Genomic DNA, 26,454 nt, shown 5'->3' on the forward strand with positions numbered 1-26,454 from the left:
TTGTAACTAATACCTTAATTTGCAGTTTCAGGTGAGAGACTGGTAACACTTGCACTATGGGGATGAAGAGACTGGATTATTCTTACAGGAAGTTTCTGAAGGTTGCACAGGGAGAAACAGCTCAAGACAGCAACTTTTCCTGCACTCGCACCTGTTCTGCAGGTAAAGACCCTTCCTTCACACCTGACAGCCCAATATTATCTCTAGGCTCATTAAAGAAACAAGAAGAGGGATGCAAGCCCCGTGGTGCTGTTCTTTCTGCTTTTCACCAGTATGGTGATTTTAGGGGATTCCAACATGCTTTAAAACCAGTGATACATCCTAGGGACTGGCATATGGAGGGACAGCAGCTCTGATAGCCTCAGGATGGTCTAAGAGGTACAGGATTACCACCTCCTGCCTGGGGATCTTTCTCTACCTCCCTACACTCACACAGGGTTTTGGAAGCAGCTTTATCTTGACAGTGCCCTCTGATGAGAAGGAAAGATTATGCTAAGAGATGAGGAAGGAGGCTTAGTCCATGCCTTCAGAAGGCTGGTGAGAGGCAGAGAGATGAGGGAAGAAGGATCTAGTTGCTCAACATGCCAAAAAGGCCATGTCTTCTGGTCAGTCAGCTCTCCTCCCAAGGGAGCCTGTATTCAGCTCTCCTGCTCCTCTGCGGACAATCATCACTGTGAAAAGCCAGGCCAGGTGTTGAGAGAAAACCAAGGATGCAGTGAAGGTCAGCACCTTCAAAACCAAGGATGAAGGTCAGCCACCTTCGGTAAAAACAAAAAATTGGAAAAGATGAAAATGAAATCCTGGACTGTGACAGGGGGACAAAAAAGCACCAAGATAATCCCTCACCATTGCCAAGCAGAGCAGTCCTCATCACAGGGAGGGCAACCAGTTGTGAGAGACATGCCAACCTGCCAGGCTCTCTGCTAAACATCAGGGGGCTGCTTGGAACCCCACAAATACACACAGCAACCACAGTGGCCAGTACACAAATGCAAGCCCTCTCTCACAGATGGAGACATTTCCTGTACAGTACCTAGGAGGAGGCACTATGAGATTATTAAAGTCAGAGATAATCTATAAGTGCTGTCACACACTTGAACTTGAGCAGGACATTAAAGCTACAGTGAGAGAAGGCAATGAAATCTCTGATGACCACCCCAATCTTTAGGTTCTTGTCTCATCACAAGGAAGTCTTGCTCCATAGCTGCTCATGGAGCTGATGCAGGGAGCAGATGTTACTGCTTTTCTGTGTCTATCCCTTCTTCCTCAAACTCCCCTCAAAGGCGTCTACAGAGATATTGTCTTCTTCAAGTTACGTGGATAGAAACGTCAAAGCTCGATTGCAGCCATGAATCTGCTCATGAACTCTGCTGGCTGCAACGCCACAGAGCTGCCTTAAAGCTCTCCTAAAAATGTAAGGCATTCCAGTCATTTTAATTACTGTGCATTGCATAAGCCAGAAACCAGTTCATACAAAGGAACAACAGAAAAGTGATTTTCAATTGCTCTCACTCTATTCTGTATTTAGTGCAGCCCCCAAAGCTCTGGGAACACCGGCTCTTATTACCATTTGAAGCACTTCATCTATTTGAAATCTCTTTGTTCAGTCACTTCAAGCTATTGATGCAGTTTAGAAGGGTTTAAAAAAGAAAATCAAAACTTCAATTGGGAAATCACTACAGCAGGAGGAAAGGTAAACAAGAGAAATGGAAAGAGTTACTATAAACAAAAATGAGAGAAAATTAGTTGCTGGGAATGAGGCATAGGCAGGTAGAACCAAGCAAATCACGTCATGTCCTTCCCTCCCGGATTCTGTCAGACCATCTAATCACAGCCTCCTGGCTTGAACCCTGCATGAGCTCTTTGGCCCTGGTCCAGAAATGCACTTAAGCTTATATTTAACTTTGTGTATGTAAATGGTTCTGTTGACTTCAGTAGAGCATCTTGTGTGCTTAAAGTTGAAGCCTTAGCGTTTTGCTGGATTTGGGCCAAAGAGCGCGGTCATGTGCAGGAAACATTTTCAGCTTGATAAGGCTGTTAAAAGATATTTCCTGGTTGCTCTTCTGCAGCTGATGCCACATCACAGCCTGACTGGAGGATCCCCACACTACTGAGAGGGTGATTTCATATTCCACAACTCTTTCTAATGTAACATTCCTTGAAACACATGGTGCCTACAGTCTGCTCCCAGGCTGGGTGCTCTCAGTGGGCACAATCTCTAAAGGATCCTTGAAGACTGAACACAGTATGAAACTGTTAAAGCTGATGAAAATTTAATGGTGTACCTCCAATGAAAAGCTTAGGAATGGGATGGAGTGTTACCTATGTCTGGCTTGCAGACAGGAAGGTGACGTAATTCCTTTGTAACCTCTGAGAAAGAGATCAAATTTTTTTTTTTTGGTATGTATTTATAGAATCAAAGACATTTTTGAAGAAGGAGTCTTCTCATTTTAAATAGCATATAACATTCACTGATACAATGGTGGAATTAACAGGAGTTTTTTTGACTTGTTTCATGCATATAAATCAGAGCAAAGACAAACATTTTCAACAGAAAGTCTTCTCAGGGGACAGTTTTAGAAAAGTAATAATTTACTGAAAAAGAAGCAGATAATCAAGAAATATGAGAATAATTTTCTAATGCAATGCATGACCATTCTCTACTGTCCTATGAGATGGCAGGAATGTGCTGTAAAAAGGACATAAGATAGCTCTGAAAACACCTACCTTTCCCTTCCTGCTGCATAAAAGCAGAAAAACAATGAGACCTCCTAGAGGGCATGATGCTGAGCTGGTGTAAAAGCTATGAAGATCATCAACTTCAAGAAAAGTTTTTAGGACAAAAGAATGCTTTTGAGCAATTTGTCAGGTGGACAGTTTAGAATGCTAATGGCAAGACTCCATGCTCATGCATCAAGTCAATTTGCTGTCAACAAATTAAAATAGAAAAGAGTCCTTACGTCTGAAGCTTTTAAAGGTAATATATTGTTAAAGAGGTGGCAGAGCTGTTGAACTGCAGGTTGAATTCTCCTGATTTCATTCATGCTAAGCTCAGTTTTAGCCAGCTAAGATCTGGAGAGGAACTGGAGTGTTACCAACCACTATGCGTGACATTAGTCAGGGTATTTATCTCTGGTGATAGTGAGGTCTCTCTCTCCCCCTCAACCCTCCTGGTAGGTTTTTTTTTGCCAGCAGTTGCTGCAGTTTGATGAAGCCCTTCCGTACTAAAGCAGCCGGCATCTCTCACAACGAAATGTGATCAGAAGGCAAGTGAACATGCCTTCAGTTCATATCTCAGTCTCTGTCTCTGGTTTCAGGATGGTCTTGTGGAAGGAAAATGATAATGTTAACGTGCACCTGATATAAACTAATATGAGTACCTGCGAAAGAAGAAGGTAATTCTCCTTCCTGAAATTTAAAGAAGACACCCAGCTTAATAAGTTTCCTTTTCCAAAGAATCGGCTCTTTAGGTATTGCGGAGGAGCTGGCTCCATCCGCGCAGGTCGGAACCATCTCTTGCAGTGCACTGCCCCCTAGCACTGCCGCGCACATTCCTGCAGGATGGAGGGGAGAAGGACACTGGCCTCAGTCAACAACACCTGCGGGACATGGCTTTCCCTGGGAATTTTCACACCAGCTATTGACCCAGCCCAGTCATGCTTGGCTTGCGGGATCCGACAGGATCACAGCATGAAGTTTTGTGGCTGCTCGGTAAGGCAGAGAGATCCTTAATTGTGTTCAGCAGCGTGTTCTTGATGGAAGGCTGGAATAACATGGATTTCTTTATTTGGTGACATTAACTCGAATTTTCTCTTATGAAGATCAAGGCCTCTATTTTCCTCCTTCTTTCAATGCTACCTTCTTTATGGCCATATAAGGCCTAAAGTTTTATCGGAGCAAAGAAGTGGAATGATAGATTTTATTTTATTTTTTCCCCTTTGCAGTTTTTCCCATGCAGACAGGACATGGAAGAGGAATTCAGAGAGAATTATCCTTTCAGTTCTTTCATTGACTGTCTCTGTTATTCTGACACCATTAGCAATATTTTCTCATATAAATAAACACTCAGAATCCTTGCCTGGCTTTTTCATAGTTTACTTTGCTGGTAGGTCTAAAAGGGGAGAGGCTAATATATCATATCTAATGGATATTATCAGAGGATAACACAAAATATCTCTATTTACAGATGATAAAATGAGTGTACAGGCAGATTAAACTATTTAACAAAGGCCTCAAGCAGGCCACTGGCCAGACTGAACTTCCCCGAGTATGATTTATCTGTACCTTACACAAATAACACACTCTGGTTTCTCTGTGTGAGGTGTACTCTTCAAGAGGCAAACAAATACTGTTCTCATTGTACAGTATCCAGTCCTGGTTGAAAAAACTGCATCCCTACTACTGTAGGGAAATTAATCTCTTTGAAAAAGAATATCTAAGTATAAAAAAGTAGGTGAATCAGCTAAGCCCTGACCAAACACAGGTACTACCACTCCAGGCAATGATAATAAAAGCACTAAAAAAATTTCTGGATCATCTTCCCAAACAGTGGTATAGAAGATAGTGGTAAGCCTTGCCATACTGACAGCCTGCACCCCATCCCTTCCAAAGAGATGTGCCCAGCCCTTGGATCAAGCCATGTCACTCCTTTTCATCTGATTGCTTCTCTGGATTATATCCAAAAAGTGACCTAGTTCCTGAAATCAGCACAAACTTGGTGTCATTTCAACTATCTTCATCAGCCTCACTGTAAACAAGCTACTTCCATACCTTGGAGGGCCCTGTGGAACTCTGATAATTTCTAGGCCACTTCCTCTCCCGTTTCAGAAATTGAGAAGGTGACTAAAGGTTTTGTTTTTCAATCTCTTCTGAATGTATGCATATCATAGACACTCCACATTTACACAGCACCCAACAACTTAAAAGCTTATTACAAAGCATTTAGCTTGTTACTCCTCAGAACACACGAGAAAGGTGTTATTATAGGGATGAAGAAACATAGTCAGGGGAGTTACTTGGCCAGAGAGTGAAAGGAGGTGGTGCAGGAGCTGTGATTATAATCTAGTTGTGTGTGGGCCAAACTCTCCCTTACTTATACCAGTGCCAGGCTCTGGCAGAATTCCACTCCTCTCAGATATTGATCTGAGATATTGATAAGCCAGGTGTATCATGATGTTGGTGGATGTCAAACTTTTTACAACAACAAAGGAAAAATGAGTCAGACACACCTCATTTTTCTTCTGTGTTCCTCTGCTGAGGTTGGTGGAGTTGTTCCTTGTTTACACCTGGTGAGACTGAAATGGCAGTCCACCCAATCTGATGGATCCAGCTTCACTTGCAGCACCTTGAACAGACAGTCCAAGTACCTAAAGTATTTTTTGCACAGGATTTCTTGCATTGCAATTTGGGCCCAAAGATTCAGACTCTGATGTGTCTAAAAGGAATGACCTATTTAATACCCTGTCTCATACATACTTACACGACCCGTTAGTACCTCAGCACCATCCCATTTTTTCAGTGTGTTCACTAATGCACATTCCTGAGCAGCTCCCATATTATCCCATGACACAGGGATTTGAAGCGCAGTGAGGCAAAGCTGCCACACAGGTTGTCTGTGTCACAGCGAGGATAGGAATTTGTGTTTTCCACTGCTGGCATTGCAACCTTGATCCTTACTGACAACACCCATCTTGAAGCTTTTGCCTACTGATGCTACAAATAAAACCCTGTGTTTCCATAAGACAGGAGATTTTAATTTTATATGGACAGTATGATTAAAGAAAAGGTGTAGGCAGGCTGTGCTTCACCCAGATGGAGCAGAATTGTAAATCTAAAGACTTAGCTGACTATATAGAAATTTAGGACAGCTGGTCTCTGGCCTTTAATACCAGCATAATTTATAACTAGACGCGCTTAAGTCTTGTAAACCCCGTGGAAAGTACTCTGACATTATATATACTGGTTTGATACTGTGATTAATCACCCCTCAGTCCCCTTTGGAGGATAATAAGGCTGCCTGTATCATGCAGCTGGCAATCTCCTTCCTTACAGTCCCAGCTCTTCTATAACATTTACATTTCTACAGCTGATAGAAATTTATGGCTCCAAAAGGGGATAAAGGAAAACAAAATAAACAGGACATTTCTATAAATTCCACTAAAGCTGCTCTGCTAAGATATACTTTGAGATTAAATGTTGAAAGTGCCCGGGTAGATACAACACTGCTTTTTCCAGCTTGGTTTTAGCAGTTTATGACCCCTCTCTCACTGAAAGGCCAGAGAAGGGGAATTGCTGGGTGGTGGAGAAGGAGCATCCGAGCAGGATTAAAAACATTCAGGGCAAAATCCTGGTTTACGATTCAGATAGGTCTTGTCCTTCTTTTCCCCCATCCTCTTTCTACTGCCTGTTTGAAGAGGAAAAGAAGCAGCACACGGCAGTTACTTGTGCGTTGATATCTGCTGGCTGTCTGAAAGCTCTTTGGAATGAATAGTGTGCCGTGCCTCCAGGTTAAAGTCACTGTGCAGACAGCCCAGATGGATTGAAGGGAGACGGTGCGAGCTCGCCAAGCGACCCGCAAGGACCGCGCACCTTTTCCAGGTGCCCTGAGGAGCGGCGGGGGGCGGCCCGGGGGAGGCTGCGACAGGCTCGGGGGAACACTCGCCGGTACGAGGGAGGTACAGCCGGTACGGAGCGAGGCTTCCCTCACTGGCATGGGAGCGGATCGGGTCCAATGGGACCGCAGCGGGCCGAGGCCAGAACCGGGGTCGGGGCCAGAGCCGGGGCTGCACCCCCACCCACCGCGCGCCCGCTCTATTCCCTATAAGGCGCGGCGGGCGGCGGCCCCGCCCCGCGCTCGCGCCGATGAGGTAATGCGGCACTGCCATTGGCCGCGCGCGGCGGCGCCCCCGGAGCGCGAGCGGCGCGAGCCGGGTATAACTCCGCGCGCCGGTCCCGCTCCGGCTGCAGCGCTCCGCACCTCAGCTCCCCTCAGCTCCCTTGAGCTTCCCTTCAGCTTCCCTTCGGCTCCGCACCGTCCCGTCCTGCCGAGCAGGCCAGCCGGAGAGACAGAGACAGGGCAGGCAGCCGGGGCTCTTAGGGAGCGAGAATAAAGTCAGGCTAACACAGCAGAGGCCACCTCCCGCTCCGCAGAAGTGTGGAGGCACCTCGAAGGCGACATGACGGCGTGGCTGAGCTTCCTCGTCGTGTTCCTGTGCAGCTGGAGCCTGCGGGACTTGGTGGTGGAGGCTTGCACTTGCGTCCCCATCCATCCGCAGGACGCTTTCTGCAACTCCGACATCGGTAGGTGCCGCCGCCCCGCAGCAGCCCGGGCCGGGAGGGCTCGGGGGAACCAGCAAGCTCCCGGGACCCCGAGGGGTGCGGGCAGCAGCGCGGCTGTCGCCGCAAGGCAGCCGCCGTCCCGCGAGTCGCGCACTGAGGGCAGAGGTGCGGCGGGTGGGTCACGCCGGAGAACGGTGACCTGGCTTTCCAGGAGCGGCTCTGGCTCCGTCGCTGCCGCAGACGCCTGGGTTGGTAAGAGGAGAGCGTGTGGCGGCGGACCCCCGCCCAAGCCCTGTCCCGCGGCAGCGGCGGCAGCAGCCTCTCCCAGGAGTACTTTAAAGAAATCAGTAATTGTTAGAGTGGCATATTTCCTACAGCAGGACAGAAACACAATTGGAGGTGTAGGCTGCCAAAATTTTCTCCTCAACTTGGTGACAAGAAGTGGAGGCAGGATTAGGATGGGTTCTCCCTAGCCAAGCAAACGCCCGTGGTGGTTGGAGGTGCGGCTCACACAGGCTTGTGGTGCTGTGCTTGTAACGTTGGGAAGGGCTGGAGTAGCAGGTACCAAGTGTCTCCAGGCTTTCTGCATGCTGTGCTGTGGTTTTCGCAGCTGTGGGAGGTATGTAGACCTGCACACTTTTGGGAAAGTTGAAACGCTTTCATTGGATCCTGACTGATGTTTTCCTATGGGTTTCAGCACCCCTAGGGTTCTTCATTACAGTAACTTTAGGTAGAGGACAAGGACAGCATCAAAAATCTTTGATGAGGCAGCAATAGAGACTCTGTTCCCAAGTTCGTTGGCTTGCTTGTAGCCAAGGGTGAGTAACAAAGTTGCTTGGTACCTCTTCTGTGGCAAAGTACATGAAATCAATTAGCAGTGTCCTTTGACCTACTACTGGACACATGTCCATGTAATGGTAAATACAGGCTGTCACTTCAGCAGTGCTGAGAGGATGGCACAAATCTGAGAAGTCTCCTGCATTCTCTGTAGGTTGTCTTAGTAGCACAGCATAAAAGGGGCTTTGCACTAATGGTACCCACATGGAACTGACTCGGAGTAGAGTCTGCAAAGAAATCCTCCTGGCAACTGCTATGGAAGTCAAATAGAAAATAATTCCCACTGCAGCAGAACACCCATTGCTATGAATGCTGCCAGTAGCCTTTTCAAGTTAGCCAAGGTTAATGGCAAAAGATCTATCTCTTGCCTTCAGTTCTTCAACAGAAACTGCACCTGGTTATTCATGTTTAGTTTATATAGTGTATCTGCTCCTGAATGCTAAAAAAACCATTCCATATTAAAAGGGGGGGGCGGGGGGGGGGGGGAAAGTTACAGTTTGCTTCAATGTTGATAGCCTGGAAAACATTTATAAAATAGTTTTATACTGGGAAATTCTTCCAGGAAACTAAATTATTCAACCTTCTGTTGCCATTTTCATAGTTTGGATCAACAAGTGTGCCACCTAAGTGGCAGCTGCCAGGGAGATTGTCCTTTCTATGAAAGTGACACTGGGAAACAGTTTTTCCACAGCAAAAGCTGATGGTAGCATGTGGCCTTCATTAGCTGCATTTTGGGAGAAGGGCTGCTTTCTTGTTCTGGTTAGGTCATGCTATAATAGATGAGGGGTAATTTCGGTTCAAAAAAACGGTATTATTCATTTTCGTAGTTAATGCACACTGACAGTATATTTTTACTAGACGCATAAGTGACTAGGAGTAAACTGTGAAGTTTCATATAACAGTGCTCCTAAACTTCAGGGCACAAAGTTTTTCTGTTTTCTACTCTGATTTCTGGTTGAGTTCAAAGTCTTCCCTTCATCTTTCTCTCTTCTGGGCTCCTCATTGTATCTCAAGCCTTGGCTTTGCTCTGAGACAAAGTGGTTCAAAAAGTTGACGTCTCTGGGGCTGTCATGCCCTCAGACACCACAGCAATGCAAAGGAAGAGCAGCTTGAGGGGAAAGAGCAACCCGTTTCAACAAGTGACTTGAATGCAAGTTTGGTTAAGACTGCAGGACTCTGATGGGTTGGAGCAAAAGTAAATCCTTACATTTGCTAGAACTGTCTGGAAATGTGATATTTCTGTAGGCTGATTTTAGTCAATACTGTCACGTCCTTCATATGCGGAAAGGACAAAAAGCGCACTAAATCTTTCTGGCTTTGGAGGAGTTAATCATCTCCATGGAAACTGATGGCAGTGTACTAGTGCAGTGTTTAGACAGGCTAAACTACACGCTGGGTTATAAAACACATTGTGGGGAAGAAAGGGACTTGGCAGCAAGTTTTTATCGCTCTTGAAACTTCTGACAAAATACCAGCTCTAAAGGGAGGAGTCAATGCAGCAAGGGCTGGAGCAAAAGAGGCTTTTAAAATAGCTCCTAAAACAATGTAAGAAATTAACTAGCTAGGTGGCAGCCTAGGAGAGGCTTTTCAGCTTCATAAGCACTGCATTTTGAAGAAGGAGAAAACTTTCAACTGAGGACTGTAATGCAAACTTCTACTGTTAATGTTTCTTGCTTAACCAGTGAAGTCCTACTCTCAAGTTTATTCTCTTCTCCTTTAATTTGATCTCATCGGACATTTAATTTTTCATTTTCCAGTGGCTCAGTTCTGATACAGCCTCCCAATCCTGCAGTCATTAAAAGATTTTTATCTTTACAGAAACAGATGGTAAAATAAACTCATTGGAAAGGGCAAGATTTCAATATGTACATCCTTTGAAAGCAAAGACTGTGGTCTTTGAAGGAATCTTGAACTTCATAAATAACAATGTATATACATTTTTAATTTAAAAAAGGAGGGAGGGCATGAAAAAAGGTACTACTGCTAGACTGGTCACAAGGGATCTTTTCACTCAGCCTGACTCTTCTATGATGATGAATGGAGCAAAAGTGAAGAGGTGTGTCTTATCTGGCCCTATGGGGTCAATCAATAATAAAATTGCTGTTTAAATTCTTGGATTTCTTTCTTTAATGGGATCAGTAAGTGCCAGAAGAGGCAGTACCATAATTGGACAAACAGCGACTGCTATGATTTGCCATCTGAACTTTGCTTCCTCCACTCCTGCCCTCTGCCTACGACCTCTTCCAGATGTGAATATTTTTCTTTTGTTTGAATTAAGAGACCTTTTGAAAGAACAGACACCAGGCATGCTTTGTTCTTTTGTGACAAAGCTGTGACATTTCCAGCTGGACATAGCTGACATGAAAGGAACTTGTTTGTCCTTTTTTTGCACGAACAGCAGGAATTTTTGAGCTTGGCTGCTGAATGTTGAATTCACAGGTTTGGAAAACATCTCCTGTTTGGCCCCTTCTGTTCCACATCTCATTTAAAAAAAAAAAAAAAAAAAAAGAAGGGGAGAAAATATGTGAAATTGCAGACTGCATTTTGACAAACCAGTCTGCAAGTGATAAAGTACTTTATTCACTCCACAGCTGTCTTACTTCTGTCTTGTGCATATACTTTAGAGAAGAGCTATGGCACTATTAGATGTCTCTTACCTAAGCTCAAATGAGCTCAAAATAACATTCCTTTGTATGGTTTGTGTATGGTATGTCCTTGTTGATACCTGTATCAACAAGGATGCCAATGGGTAGTGCTCCTCTCTGTTCTAAGTAAGCTCACTCTTGGTGAGATGGAGGTGGCAAGCTCCAGGGAGTTGAAGGTAAGTTCTTAAGGGTCCCTTGGTGCTGTGGAAGCCATTCTTTATTCCATCCTCCTATGCCCTTAAGCACTGAGCTCACAACACCTGCAGTGGCTCCCATCCTTTCAACTGAGAATGTGAGAGAAGAGCAAGAAGGAAACAGCAGAGAAGGAGGAAACTGGTGAATTTGTTTGGCCTGGAGTCTAAGCATCTAACTGAAAACCTGCCCTTTCTCTGGTTTCCCTGAGTTGATCATTCCACCTTCTTATTAATAAGCTAAAAGAGATATGCAGAACACTTGATCATACGTGAGATTTTGAAGACGCTCTCTTGATTTTGTTGTAGTGATAGCAAATATCCTGTCTTGGCCTCTAAAGCAGACAGGTAAGGTCTGCCAGACTGATTTAAAAGTTATAATAACCCATCTCCAATTAATTATACCAATCTTTAGAGTTGAGATGAATTTAAAACTAATTTTTTTGGTTACATGTGGTAATTGTTGCAAAAGTGTATCCAGTTTGGATTCAGACTTTTGTTGAGGAAGTAATGAATTATGTTATTTTATTTTTAGACTGGACTTCCCTTGGAGGCATTTTAGAAGCAGGAAATCTGAGAAGCATCCCGTAAAGCTTCAAAAGAGAATAAAAAAAAGTACTGTAAATTTCATTTTATGTGGGAGATTTGTTTAACTTCTATGGAATTCCAATGTCCATGGTAAAAACTTTGTTGAAAGAGGGTGTTCCTTGTGACTGCTTATGTCTCCTGACAGAAAGATAGCCACTCACAGCTGAATTGTCCTGTTTAGTAGAAGAGGGAATAGAAGTTACTTTTTTTTTTTTTTTTTTTTTTTTGGTGTGATTCTTTGCAGTTTTAGTCCTTATAAGAGTAGTGGGATATGGAGTTAGTAATTTCTCCAAATGTATGTATTAAAAATTGAAAGTGGTGGAAATTGCTGTTTAGAAGATGTAGTACAGAATGCTACTTCTGTTTATTATTGCATATGCTTACTCCAGATTTCCTGCAGGAAGTATCTCCAGCAAGGCCTCTGAGCCAGCAGAGAGCCAGATGTTCCAACCTTAAGCCTTGGAGCTCCTGCTTTATGCAGACATTTGTTTCCTTCTTATTTTCACTTATTTCCCACATGTTCTTTAGAACTCTCCACCTGCCAATTGCTCCTCTGATGTTTCTGGAAAGAAGTGAGCTGGTGGGAACATAGTTATATACAGACATACACAGTACTAGTGTTTTTCATCTGAGTTTAGGAAGGAATGCCTTATTCATGTCTGGTTTTGCAGGATGAGCAGATTTGATTGTTTGACCATAGGAGAAATGACACAAGGTGACAAATTAATTCTTAGCTCCATCAGTGGACTTCACTTTTTTGGAGATACTAATACACTTATTCCTGCACTTTCAGACTTTCTTGGATATGGCAACTGAGTTGCATCTGATGAAATGGATCTCTGTACTCAAGTGCAATTTCAGCCTGGGTGGGTGGGACCAAGCATTTTTAATTGGAGCGCTCATTGAGTCACCTTGCCCTGTGCTGGATGTTGGAACAACTAAGATTGAAACTTAGTTTTATGATGTAACAATGTTGTAGAAAGTCAACTTCTTTTTCCACACAGCTCCAGTACCATGTGGTGCTCTTACCTAGCCCAACAGGCGTGCATCACTGAAGGAAGGAGCCTATTTGGTCTGGGCAGGAGGTCTTGGAATTAAATAAAACTTCCACCAGATGTTCTCTGGGAGTTTGTAGGAGCTGGTAATCCTGACAGGACAGCTTGGTTTAAGTCAACAGGCAAGACCAGGCATGCTGTGTTTGCTAGCTCTGAACCAGACTAAGCTAAAGAACTTATTTTCAGTCCTCATAATATTGGCAGTGCCTGTGTTTGAGTTTCCCTATAATTATGGTGTGTTTTTTTTTTTTTTTAATTTCAAGATGAAGAGGCCTTTGCTCTAATGTTCTGCTTATTGCTGTAGACTTTCAGGGTATGATTCTGTCTTTCACATGGTAATATAAATTGGAAGCAAATTATACTGGTAAAATGATAGTGTAGAAGATGAGAGGAAAATTGTGCCTTCAAGCACCAATTAGTTAAGTAAATGCAGAGTTCATTAAAGGCCTACTGTAGCTCATCTAAACCTCTGAAGAACATCCACATGTGACACTTGAAATTTTACTGGCAGAACTTTATTGGACTTTTACCACTCTTTAAGCTAATATCCCTTACGCAGACTTCTCTGACACAAGGCTGATCAGAGCAGCTGACTACATTTGAAGCTGTCCAAGACTGTTTCAACCTCTCCACAGCTTTGTGGCACTGAACCCTCTTTGCAAAATTGCTGAGCTGAAGGTCAACCTATCTGGTAACCCACTGTGTAGAGCTACTCAGGGCTCATGGGAGGGATGCACACTGCTGGAACTTTATCACTTCTCTGCCCACCAGTGACACAACTGCCAGTGCTATTTGCTCATAGTGGGATAGGGCTTTGTTTAAAACTAGGGCCAACCTGGTCTGTTTTGGAATAGCTCGAGAAAAGAATGTTAACCAGTGTGAATTTCAAATTTCTGCTATTTGAAAGTGTTAGGCTGGTGCTGGACCTGAGGTGAATGAGACCAAGGTGGGTTAAATGGATCTTGCACAACATCTAAAATCTGTCCTAGTAATGAATATGGAGAAGAAATACTGAACCTGCTTTGTGAGCCTCATGCTCTATGTAACGCAGGTGCATTGCCACTTCTCTCACCAGTATTTCACCACCTTGTACCAAGGTTGGATTTGGCTTGGTTGTTTCAGGTTTCTGAGAGGAATGTTACAAACACTAGAGAGCTTAAAATTGTGAAAAACAAAGTTAACATTCTACTGTAATGTGAAGTAGTTCTCTTGAGTGACCAGAGTGAAGACATAGTGCATTAACTGACAGTGTCTAATAACATAAAAATGCAAGTAATTTCACATAACCCTGATTACTTTATTTACTCAAAATTACTGCCAGCTAGAAAAGATAGTGGAAGTTTTCTGGAAACAAGATGCAAGTCTCTTGAGTTGTGTGGTGCTAAAATTAATGTTGACTATGAATAGTCCAAATTCCTGCTAGTGTTTATATAAGACCTTTCTAAAGGTCAATTTGAGCCCTTAGAAACAGTATACAGACAATAAAACTCTAGTTAAATAGCAGAGAGGTGAATATACAAAAAATTATATCAAACCTCATAAAAATCAGCTATGGTTTGCCTGCAATGTAGAATCTCGTTTTTACTTTAGGAAGAAAGGTGGTTTGGGGTGTCCCTCCTTGCACAGAAATGTGTCAAGAACCAGAAGAGAGCAGTGCTTGGAGAGTAGGGATGCCATTGTCAACTTAGGGATATGGTCTTGGCCTGTACCAGTGGAGAGGTAGAGGTCTGTGTCAGTGGGCTCAGCTTTTGAAAACTTGTGTCTTTATTACATGCTGAGGAGGAGAATGGCCACAGCAATAGGCTCAGTGGAAAAGCTGTAACAGGAGAGGGCATTTAGGACCTGCAGGAGTGACAAAGGCCCTCCAAGAGATTATCTCAGAGTATAAGGAGGAGAGAAGGATTCCTGGAGAAGGTAGAGGTGCAGTGTGGAAGCCCCAGTGAAGAACTAATAAAGGCTGGTCAAGCCAGGAGGAGTCACTAGCTGTGACACATAGCAGGCCACCCTGCCTGGAACTATGGGAACTATGTGGGGCGTGCCTAAGGTGGATCTTATCCATCCAGGAGAGTAAGTGTGCACTTGGGCTTCAGGGAACACTTAGGGAGGAGAACCCCCATGATGTTCTATTGATTGATTGATCCCTAACAGCCTTTAGCATGGTAATTTCTGACTGGCAATCAAGGCTTAGTTTTTGAAAAAACCTGGCTGCGTGGTCTTGCCATGGATGGAGCACATGCCCTTTACTCTATCTGGACTCTAGCCAAGGTGTTGCCTTCCTCCATTCAGATGAATACAAAGTTCCTTCAAATGGCTGGTCAAGAAATGCAGGTTGTATGGGTGTGTGTACAGGGCTTGGTCTTTTAGTTTTGCCAAGTGAATTATAAGGAAACTACTGCTTAGCTGGGAAATGAGAAGCAAATGAAATGAAGCCATATATAACATGCTGTCTAAAGGTACTTTTGAGATACATGATGTAACCTGCCCCACTACAGCCAGGAGATAAGAGTGTGCAAATGGCAGAGCCATCATTGTTCAACACATTGTTATTGATCCTGGGCAAAAATGCACACTAATAAAAACATCTACACTCTTCCTTAGCTACCTGTCTGTTTCTAAAGTGTCAGAGCTCTGCAATGCTACTGGTTCATAAGAGTTTAGAACCAGTTTATTTGGGATGTTAAAAAAGGGCATGTTAAAGGCCCCAAGGGAAAAAAGACTTCAGAAAATTTTCCTTTCTTGATTCCTCAATTTTGACTTGAAAAAGTCCAGCTTTCTGCTGGCCTGCATGATCACTTCAGCAAGGCAGCTATAAATTGCACCAAATTTGCACAAAGGTTGAGCAGGTAGCAATGGCTACACCAGGTGCAACAGTATGAAGGTAACACATTATTACTTCTTGCTCCCTACTGATTTATTAAAAAAAATAAAAAGTCACACAACAGCCCATAGGAAAGAGGAGTACTTCTATTTCACAGAGCTATATTCAAAATTACTCAAGCTCCTGCTGGCCTAGAATGAAGGACTTGAATTTTAACTCCCTCATGCTGCATTGTAATTACAGTATGGAGACTTCAACATCTGTTTCTTCTTCTCCATGTTTCCCTCAGTATTGGGTGTTACTGCAGCGAAATCAGCAGGGAGGCCTGCTGGCATTATGTTAGTCTGTTAATTTTCTATAGAGGAGCACTGGAGCATTTGTTCAGACAACAAGTTCAATCTCTCATGCTCAGTGAATACACGAACAAGCAAAGATCTTGCTCCTCTGATGTTTAATCAGCCCTCTCAAATTTCATGGATCAGCTGTAAATAGGAAGCTCTCCCTTCAGTGAGCAGGTTTTGTTGTTGGTGTCCAAACAGTTAAAATATAAGAGAAAAAACTGTTCTTGCTTGTACTAAGACAGGAAAACCACAGAATGGAAAACTTCCGCTTAACTTTGAAAGACAGGAAATGGCTGGTGTTGGAAAGTGAACAGGTAGAGGAGGAGTGAGCCAGGGGATATCTGTGGAAAACCAGCTATTCCCCAGACACTTCTCCTTCAGCTCTGTGTTCTTTTGGGGGATGGAGTTCCAGGCTGACCCCTGTGCTTCAAACCCTTTATACACTTTCCAAGCACCGACCCCAGTTCTCTACTTCCTGCCTCCTCTGACACAGCTATAAATATCCTGCCTGCCTTTCATAGGGCCAGAGAAATGCACATTGCAGATAAAATGGATCTGAGGTGACTGTATGAAAGAGCTTTTAGACCAGCTCTTGTGAAGTGAGTGACTGTTGGGTTCTCTGCTTTATCTTGTGAAGTGTGAGGTGGCTGAGTCCCCTTGCTTTAAATTTCTTGAAGAGTGAAAAGTCCTCCTTGTTTATCATGTTCACCTCTGGATTAGGATGCAGGGTTCTGTCTCTAAGGAAATGAATTCCTCCAATAAATAATGTGCTACATGAGGCACAGAAGTGAAAGCTGGAAGAATTCTGCTATTTGGGAGAATGTAGGGTGGGGAAGAGATGGAACTAGTTGAGAGACCACACTACATGCAAAAGTATAGCACTTGCAATACTGAATATCTTAAAATGCTTTGGTGAGGTGGATCAGTCCAAGAGGAAATAAAAGAGCAAAGTGATCCCTGGGGCACTTAAATAGCCATCATGTACAGTACTTCAATAGCCACAAAATACCCAGCCCTCCCTTAGCATCCTGCAGGGCAAAAATCATAAACCCAGAGAACCGTGGGAAGACAAGAGCTGCAGTTCCTGTAGAAGAACTTCAGTATTGCAAAGGATTGTGCTGGGGTGGGGGCAGGATGAGTTCTTAAGCCCTTTGTTTTACTTTTTTAAATATGAAGAGCAGCACCTGTCCCTTTTTTATTTTTTCCTTTTTTTTCATTCCCCAAGGGGTTGGGGATTAAGGATTTAGTTGGTTATTTCCTTAGAGGATCAAGATAAAAAAAGAGACTTCAATGAGTCTCTTTCCATCTTCCCTACAGACAGTATATTTTCAATAGAATTAAGCAGCTGCCCTGCTTTCCCCCACTGTGTAGCATTTTGCAGCTTTACAGAGAAGCAGAGAAATAGAAGGTTTTATAATATCAGATAGAACTTATAGATGTACTTTAGGAGACTCCAAGTTATCACAGGAAGGTTTTAAGGCATTCAAAGAGAAGCTCAACTAGATCAGGTGGCAAATAGCCAGTGACCCTTATCAGTACTTTGCCTTTAACACTTTTACCTTGGAACAAACATGCTTCAGCAGAACCTGTGATAGTAAGTCATTTGCATCATCCAGCGAGGCTGGAGTCCTGGCACTGATAAAATATACCTCCCAGAAGTCTAATGGAGGATACTCTTGACTTTCCTAAAGCTCCCTTCTCAGGCTGTCATCTTAATTCCTTGATATTAGAGATTGATTCAATCCATGGAGTTTTAAATTCCTTCCAAAACTGTTTAGAGGCATACTTCAACTCTGGAATCTTTTTTTCTTTATCAGGATGAGTGTCTAATCTACCTCCCACATGCATTCTAGATTGTAGCTATCTCTTGAGTTTGCCAGTGTATTCTGTTTTCTTCTTTTCTGTTTGACTGGGAGACCAGCAGGGTGGGAAGCAGGTCCTTGCCAGCCTTAATTCCAATGGCATGTTTAAATTGACTGAAGAAGTGGTGTACATTGAGAGAATCAGACCGCACCTGTCTGGTGTATTTGGCTGCATGGAAAACAAAGCTTTCACTAGTACCGGAAAGTTTTCAAGCCAATAGGTTCCTTCCTGTCAGTGCAAGATCTCCTGTTTGTTTCTGCATGCCCTTCTCTCACACTGGTTTCCTCTAGTACTAATGGCTGTTGGAAGAGATGGGTATAGGAAAGCACCGGGTCTTTCTTTCCCTCCTGTCTCAGAAACTGCTTTCCTGTTTGTCCTTTATGCAGCATGGCAGCTTGGGCTATTGACGTAAACTTTGTACTTTGTGCTGTTCAAAGCTCTCCCCTTCTGAATTTGACATTGCCTATCACATCCTGACTGCTGTTTTGACAGAAAGGAGGGAGGACAGAACAGGATGCTAAGGTGGTAGTTGTCTTGGCACACCTGGGGATTCACAATTTTGTGCAAGTTAGGTGTTAGTTCATCAAACTGTCAGAGGGTCAGCACATAGCAGGGTTCCTTCAGTACATATTCCTCAGTATATATGTGGACCAACAAGGAAAGATTGACCAAAGTTATTATAGAAATACTGTGGTGGTGCTTTGCGGAAGCATCACTGGGTTGTACTGTTGAAAAATATGGGAAAGGCAGTTTTGGTTAAAAAAAAATATCCAGGTCCTGAATGTGAGGGAAAGAATTCAGAGTTTTCTAAGAGGAGTTCCTTAGCCCAGTTGGTTCCCTTCTCTGATGAAATCCACCAGAGCTTGCAGTACCCATCTTAACTTGGGCAATTAGAACCAAAATGCTGATGTATGTATTTTCCCCACTGAATTTTGGACTATCTCTTTAGTCTACTCTTTTTCCTCATGTGAACATCTCTGCTAGAGTTGCTGCAACATGCTCTATTGTCATAAACATACTGATATGCAGTAATGTGGACAGTCACTGTACACTGAGATCAACAGGTGTTAAATAAAATAAAATAAATCTTGTTTCTGTATTCCCAGGATAATTTCCCTTGCCAAAGACCAGGCACTGAATGGAACTATACACTCACGAGCTGGCTACATGTTTGCCTGCCAATTTAATAGGAAAAGTAAGCAGGATCTGTAATGCTTTTACCCAGAAAAATAAAACCATGTTTCGGTGAGGTTTCACTATAATGATGGTGGTTTCGGAACTATTTTGGGTTTAGAATATATAGGAAGCAAAGCTAAAGCTGACAGAACCAGGCAATGCCAGTCTCCTTTCTGCAGAAGCAGTAATGTTTCAGCTATTCAAGTTTGTATTTCTTCTCTGCTCTATTCGGAAGGTGGCAGGGGAATCCTTGTCTTGTTGTGTTTTCCTTAAAATCCCTTAATAGAAAATGTTACTGCAATCTGAGGCAAGGAGAATGTAATCTGTGGCTGTTTTGCATAGTTGGATAATTTGTTGTTTTTGTTTTTAAGCCAACTTGTGACTCTCTGAGGCTAACACTGTTCCAAAGATTATTAATAGCAGTCCTTGACATTTTAGGGTTTTATCTTTTCATTATTATTCATACATGCTCCTTTCTGAATTTGCTAATGTGCACTTGCACTTCCTCAGCTTCCTTACTTGTGGAAGGAAGCTGTGGAAGGAAAACAGCGTGCACCAGCAGCAGGGTTTTGTTAACTGGGGTTCTGCTTATCCCACAGAGTGTTAGAAGTGGACGTGAAACTATACATTGGTAAGCCACACCTCTGATTTTTCTCAGGGGAAAAAAGCTTTTTAACTATTCTTAGCTGGTACATTACATGTGAAACGAAGTAGTTCCAAGGGGATGAACAACTGCTATTCAGAATGAGTACCTTTATGCTTCTGTCTTCACCTCAGAGCCACAACGGTTCAGTGTTCTTGACTCAAAGTGTATCCGTGGGGTAGGGAAAAATCAGAGCCCGAGCAAGGCTGCCAAAGCCCAGGCTTAGACGTGTGCCTCGTGCGCGTGTGTGTACATCTTGCGGTTCGGTGGTGACCCCGGTGACTTCTTGAACTTTTAATGACAATGCAGCTATTTGTTCATAGTGCTAATTAACCCAAAATCTGATTCCTCCCTCCCCCTCGTTATCCATTGCGTGAAAGAGATGTGAAAACAAGAAGACGACTTTTCCCGTGCCCTTAGGGCTGTCTGAGCCTGGCAGCAGTGACCCTGCTTGAGTCGAACTGAAAGAGCTGCTGCCCAATGGCCCATACGCCTTTTTAATGGGTTATTGAGATTCCACCTTCTCCCCCTCCCTCCAGTGCTGTAACAGTTTGGAGCGATATGGCACTTAGGGGAAAACAGCTGCAGGAATAACTTTTCTTTTGGAAAGCCAGAGACAGCTGTTCAGTTTGTAAGGCTAGGGATTCCTCCACTACTTATTTAGGGCCTGATCCCACTCCAGTTGAAATCAGTAGAAAGTTTCCAACTGGGTTCAGCAGGCAGTTGAAGGAAGCAGCTTCAGGAAGCAGTCTGAAATCAAACAATACTGCTTCAAAATGTTGGAAACAGCCAGAAAGGAAAAAGAGAGTAGGAAGGCATTTGTCACAGAGTTGACTTTCTGACTTGCTTGCAAGCTCAAAGAACAAGCACTCAGCAGGCCAATGTTTTACTTGAGGAACAAGTTAAATTAGTGTTTGTGGTATCCTAAGTTGCTTTTAAAAAAACAGCTCTTGTGGGTCTACGTTCATTGACAGTCTGCAGTGTTGACAGACTTTTATTGGCACAGTGAATTAAAGGACTGATCTTTGATATTGAATACTGATTTTAGTTTAGATACTCGGAGATCGTAGGGGATAAAGGCTTACTTTTTGAAATTATACAAGTTCTCAGCACCTGCAGCGCTCTCATTGGTATGAATTTACTTGCCACGTCTGAAAAACAAGGAGAAAAATTACTCTTGCTTCTGTTATTAGAGATTGTTGTTGTCATCTGATTTATACAATGAAAGAGAAGGCTGGAAACTTGCTAAGGACGGTCAGAATTTCTGCTTCACGGAGAATTTTGAAATGGTGGAAGTTTATTCCATCTGAAATGTGAGGGAAAATGATGGCATTTTCTGGGAAAAGTGGTTCAGATACATCTGAATCTAATGTTTTGAAGGATTAATTCAAAATGTCCAGTTTGAATGAAGGTGTCATTTCATGTCAACATTAAGGCTTCAAGTGCAGCTGAAGAGAATTGCTGATGCCGGTTAAAAATAGGTCAAATTTTTTCTAAGAAAAAAAATAAAAAAACAATTTTGCTGAAGCTGATACTTTCCTTAGAAGTTTGTGACTTAAGTAAAGCCATGATCCCTGACAGGAAAAAGCCTTTCCAAAAACATCCCTGATGGCTTAACAGTAACTGACTCTTCTTCTGCAAGTGATGATTTTGATCAGGTTACGCGCTACTTCTCAAGCTGGGAGAGATTCCAGTTCATCAGTCCTTCTAGGCTTAAAATTAGATTTTTCTGAATGCTGAGAATTCCCTGTAAAACACAAATCTAACTTTTCCTGAATGCTGAGAATTCTCTTTACAACCCAAAACTACATTCCCTTTGCTTGCTCCAGTCCTTGCCAATGGACTGTTCTCCTTGGGTTTGCTGCATTAATGAACGAACAAATTTGCTTTGTGGTTGTGTTGCTGCCAGTGGACTGAGACGAGGTATTTCCCCTTGCATTTCTGTTAGTTCCCTCCCTGTGAATGTTTAAACAAGCTTACACCTGCGTTCCAGGTGCGAGCTTAACTCCAACCTTGAAAAGCTGGCTCTTGGGAGCGTGGTTCATTACTTTGCCAAAATAGTCCTGTTACTGCAATGTCTGAGGAGACCAAGACAGGCAGGAAATAGTCAGGCTCGGTGGATACCCTGGAAATGATTACTCTTCTCTGTAAACATTCAGCACTGCAGTATCCAGAGAACTTCTGCCTCCCAAACAGTTAATGGGCCTTAGAGCATTCAAAAATAGCCATTGCTCTGCCAGGCTCTGCAGCTGTGAAACGACTATCCAACCATATCTTGTGACCTCTACATTTTTTTCTAAAAAGTTACAAGGACACCTAAGAAGTGATACGGGAATCCAAACTTGCCTCCCTCAAATTGAAAATTTATGGAAATTTTTTAGTAAGAATTCTTTCAGAAGCTGTTGAACTCCAGTAGCACAGATGAGCTAAGTGAATGGTGCATTCACTTCAGAATGACTCTCCATCAGAATGATATGGTCAGACTTGAGCTTTTCCATTTAAAACTCACTTATTATCAGCACTGTCTAAGAATAAAACAACATGAGTTAGTCTTTAATTTGTATAAATATTTGTTGTGCAAAACAAAGTCAAAAATTGGTGGTAGACAGGCACTGTTAACCATTCAGTGTGCTCTCTGTGCTTACACAAGTCTGGCTAAGAGTCCTAACTCATTAATATGTCATTGGTAGCACCAAGGATGTATGTAAGCATCTAGGTAATGGCACATTACTTCTGGAAATTCATTTTGATTAAACTGGGCTGTTTATAGACATGAAATTTGCATGAAAAGTATGTGTGAAGAAAGTTTGGGTAGTAGAAGAATGAGATGCAGTTTCCATGGAACACCTTAAGCTAGTTTGTCAGTAGGAGTTTGAGCAAACTGAAGAAGGAATGTGACTGAAGAAGGTCATTGGCTGTCCACCTTTTCTGCTGTCAGTGGTCTGTGTTACTGCACAGGGAGAATCCTGTCTTCAGAGACAGAGTATGCACAGTGTGCAGTATTTGTGTTGCTCATGTAAAGAATTGGTATTTGTGGGGTTTTTTTGGGTTTTTTTTACCTGATTTCCACAACAAATCAACACTGGGTTCTTCAGGCCTTCTAAGGTAAAAAATGAAGGAGGATGCTTTGGAATGCGCTTATGACATGGACTTCTGGAAAGTTCTGGACAGGCAGGCAAACTAGTCAAATTGCCCTGGTATTGTCCTAACCTTGACCTGAAGGCTGCTGGGTACTGTGGTATGGGAGGCTCACTCAGGACTCAGGGAAGTTTCCTATTAGCTTTAATGAACAGTGAATCAGGATCTGAGTGCTACACCTAAGGCTTTACATGGTGCTCAGACTCCAGGGGAAAATTTTTCATGTACCTAACATCAGCTACATGGTAGTAATGACTGTGATTACATAACAGTCATTAATAAAATGGGCAATTAGTAAATTCCTTAAGCATTGTGATATAACCAAAACTGTGCCATGGACGTATCCAGTGTTTGTGAACAGTCTGCAAATGGTGGCAGCTTCAGAACAATTCATGATGTCTCAAGAGTGATGGGTGAAGATACTCTTTTCACTGGGGAAATTGTTTGAATGCAGGCTTAATTCCAGGGTCTGTCAGACCAAATACTAGGTCCTGTCAGGCCCAGTGTGAATAGGAGCAGCAGAGCAGCGCATGTAGGCCTGACCTGGTTAAATATGTATACCTCTCTGGTGTGGACAGCTGCTTAGCCTGTCAGTTTAGTGCAAGTTTTGTAATGCAGGAAGGAATTTGCAGGCCCACCCAGTACCCTTGAAATCTATACATGTTCCCAAACAGTTCTTCCTCTCTAGCTCCTACGTGCAAAATTGAGCATAAACCATGTGATCAGTGGAGCGCAGCCTCTTTGCAGAACGCTGGCACCCATCCCAGATGGGCAAGGTGCTGAAGCAAGGAGAGTCCTCTGAAGTAAGTTGATGAAGCAGGGAGTGTCCAGGCCTGTGGCTTTTGATAATCCCTCTTTTGAAAGGTTTACATGGGCTGTCAGAGATGCCCTGTTTGTAATGCACAGATGAAAACTGCCTTCAGATGTTCTCTTTAGCAGTACTGTCTTTCCTCCTCCTCTTCTTCCTGTTGAACTGTTTGGATCTGGTGCCCAGTGAGTTTGTGGGTTGCACAGTGGGTTAAGAAAGACTACTAAATTGGCAGAGTTGGCTCAAAATTTTTTCTATTGCATCCTTAACAAATATAGTGATTAATTTATGATGCTTGTTAACTCTGGTTATACCCCAAGGGAAATACAGCACTAAGAAGCAAGGATGTGCCAGTTCTGTGTGTCTGGTTTTGCAGTAGTCTCATTATTACTTGAAATGCCAAGTAACATCTACCAGGTTCAAGCCCTGGGCATTCACTGGTCAAGTGCTGGATCAGAGCATCTTCCCTCACCTCCTCTTTGATGTATGTGAACCATCTCTTGGCCGCTTAGTGAAGACAGTGGGTTTGTTCTGAAACCTGATATCAAGCTGCAACACAACAGCCTACAGAAGAGACTACCATAGCCCAGTAAAGCAACTTATCTATGACTTTGCAGGTTGTGGACTTTCCTTTTGCAGCAGAACTGAATCTTCCTGGGTAATTTATAGTAAATTAAAAAAAAAAAAAAAGATTCAAAAGGCTGTATCTACACTGCCTCTTCAACCTGAAATATCATTGTGTACCCATTTTTATGTATACCTGAAAGCAACGTCATTTGAGGACTGTATTACCCTTATTTAGTTTCAATAGTACTTTGTTCTTTAAGGAGTGCCCATGACCTCAAGTCAGAAAAGGCCTGCCCCATGTGAATCAGAATGGGATTTCTGCGATTGTAGTAGGCCTTTGAAAATATCACTTGATCCATTTTAATCACTTTAGCACTCGTTCTTGCAGTTTGTCATCATGATCAGTGGAAATGGAAGATCAGCCTCACTTACAGCTGTATCACTAAATCACAGGCAAAGGACATGTTTTCTCCTTGCAGAGGCTGCTCCCCTAACTATACTCTTTAGGCAATTCATCTCTCATCATATGCTCCAATTTGCTTTCCATGTTACTGCTCACTTGATGGGTTGGGAAACGATCAATGCCAGATGCACATTCCTTTCAGGCAGTAAATGCTCCTGCAGCAGTAAGTTATGTGCACCAGCTTCTTGTTTCATTAAAATCGCATATGGTTTCCATTTGCCCCTAATTGGTCTCACATCAGCTCTGCCATATTCTCTGAGTGGAAAGCTTAGACCTGTGGCTCCTTTGAACAATTCCAAAGAACTGTGGGAAACCAGAACCTTGTCTCAGCCTGGCTTCCCCTGGTCCTCTATGTACTGTGTCGAGAAGTACTTGATCTGGAAGAGAGGGCTGAACTAAGTCTTATTCTATTGCACCAATTGTATGTAGACAAAAAGGAAACGGAAAAGGTGTTTTGAGCAGAGTATTGCTCTGAGTCATATGCTTGTTATTTTTATCCACTGTTGTAAGCTGGCTTTGGAAGTGCTTTTGTGTGTTGGTTTTGACAACCATCTTTCCAACACTACTAACCTTGGCTAAAAGCATTTCTGCCTTTGGCAGTTGTCAGAGACACAAAATGAGGCAAAATGCACTCTGCTGAAAACACTCCTTGGAGAGAGATGTGAGATGTCTCTACTGTGCTCTGTACATGAGGCACTCCCTTCCCCTCCCTCCACTTGTATCATTTTTCCTTCCTTTTTTCTGATTCTTGCCTACTGCCTTTTGCTTTTAGCCTGAATTCAGCTTCCAGTGATGAGTTTAAAAATACAGGTGGAAAGATAAAAAAAGCCTGCCAAAATGGAGAGAGAGAGAAATTTCTAGTTGGCAGGAATGACATTGTTTTCTCTTTTTATTTTACCAGAGAGTTCTCACTGCTGTAGGCACGCTCATTACATAGTCTGCAGTGTCTCTGCTTAGATCTATAGGAGACCTGGAATGTTTTGTTGATGCAAGCTCTGAGACTTGTGAGACTAACCCAGCAATGCATGTAACTCCTGCAACTCAACTCTGTGCCTAATTGCTAATCTCTTATGTCTACCTGGTTTCATTGACTTTAGTAAGTGTAATAGCTGGTAACCATAGACAGTGGGATTTTCCCTTCTTTTCTTCCTTTAGCTTTTCTGTGTTTTTCATGAGGTATTTCCTGAAGCTATTTTTTATACATACTAACATCTACATATGGATCTAAGAGGTTCTACTTGGATCTTCTAAATGCATTTTAGATTCATCCATTCTTCCTTCTGCATTCAGTCTTGCCTCTATCTTCCCAACAGTGTATATGATGGGGAAGCAGGGGAACTAACATTTAACATCAGGAGTTAAATGCAGGGGCAGTGCTGGGAAGTTGAAGAGTCTTTGACCAAGTTGCATGTACGAACCTGAAAGAAATGTCCAGAAGAGAATTTACAGCTTCTCATTTAACAGAGATCTCTTGTTTTTCCCTGATTCTAATGTATTTCAAAGGGTGCTTGGATTTCCTTAGGATCAGATGCCCCATATAGGGAGGGAGAAAAATGGTTGACACTGCTGCCATCACAAAGGTTGTATCCAGTTAATAAACTACAGGTGAAATGCCAAGCACTAACCAAGTTCTGCTTGGTTGTTTTATGCAACCTTGTTTCTGTAATTTATGGTCTCGTTGGGAGAATTTTCCCAAGTAAAGCCCTTCTAGAGCAGTTTATGGTTTTTGAGGTGGTGGAAGGTCTGACACAAAGTCTTGTATGAAAAAGCTGTATCACTCCTTATTTTACAGTGTTAGAAATCAAGCAGCACAGCATGTTGTGCACACAGTCTCTCAGTGGCCAGGAAATCTGCAGGGATGGGAAATGTGGTTAATATTTAGCAAGTGTAATTGTGATCAGTTGTTTTATATGGAGCCTGGGCCTGGGCAAACCCATTTAATTGCCTTCTGCTTTTTTGGGGGTGGCCTTCAAACAGACTTGCCATGCCACAGACAGGGGAAGTTTTTTTGGATCTGTAAAACAAAGGCTGAAAGTAAATGTC

At 42.9% G+C, this 26,454-nt stretch overlaps 2 protein-coding genes across 3 annotated transcripts in view; one reads left to right on the forward strand and one right to left on the reverse strand.

Moving 5' to 3' along the window:
* LOC131591714 (synapsin-3-like) overlaps window positions 1-26,454 on the reverse strand; it is a 164,586-nt gene that overhangs the window by 78,058 nt on the left and 60,074 nt on the right. The gene's annotated exons all lie outside the window — the stretch shown is intronic.
* Window positions 6,937-26,454, forward strand: part of LOC131591715 (metalloproteinase inhibitor 3) — a 37,366-nt gene continuing 17,848 nt past the window's right edge. The window contains exon 1 of the mRNA XM_058862692.1: window positions 6,937-7,299. Coding sequence (XP_058718675.1) covers window positions 7,176-7,299 — 124 coding nt within the window. The 5' untranslated portion in view covers window positions 6,937-7,175. The remainder of the gene's footprint in view (window positions 7,300-26,454) is intronic.

This window comes from Poecile atricapillus, chromosome W (genome assembly GCF_030490865.1).
Source record: "Poecile atricapillus isolate bPoeAtr1 chromosome W, bPoeAtr1.hap1, whole genome shotgun sequence".
Lineage (NCBI taxonomy): Eukaryota > Metazoa > Chordata > Aves > Passeriformes > Paridae > Poecile > Poecile atricapillus.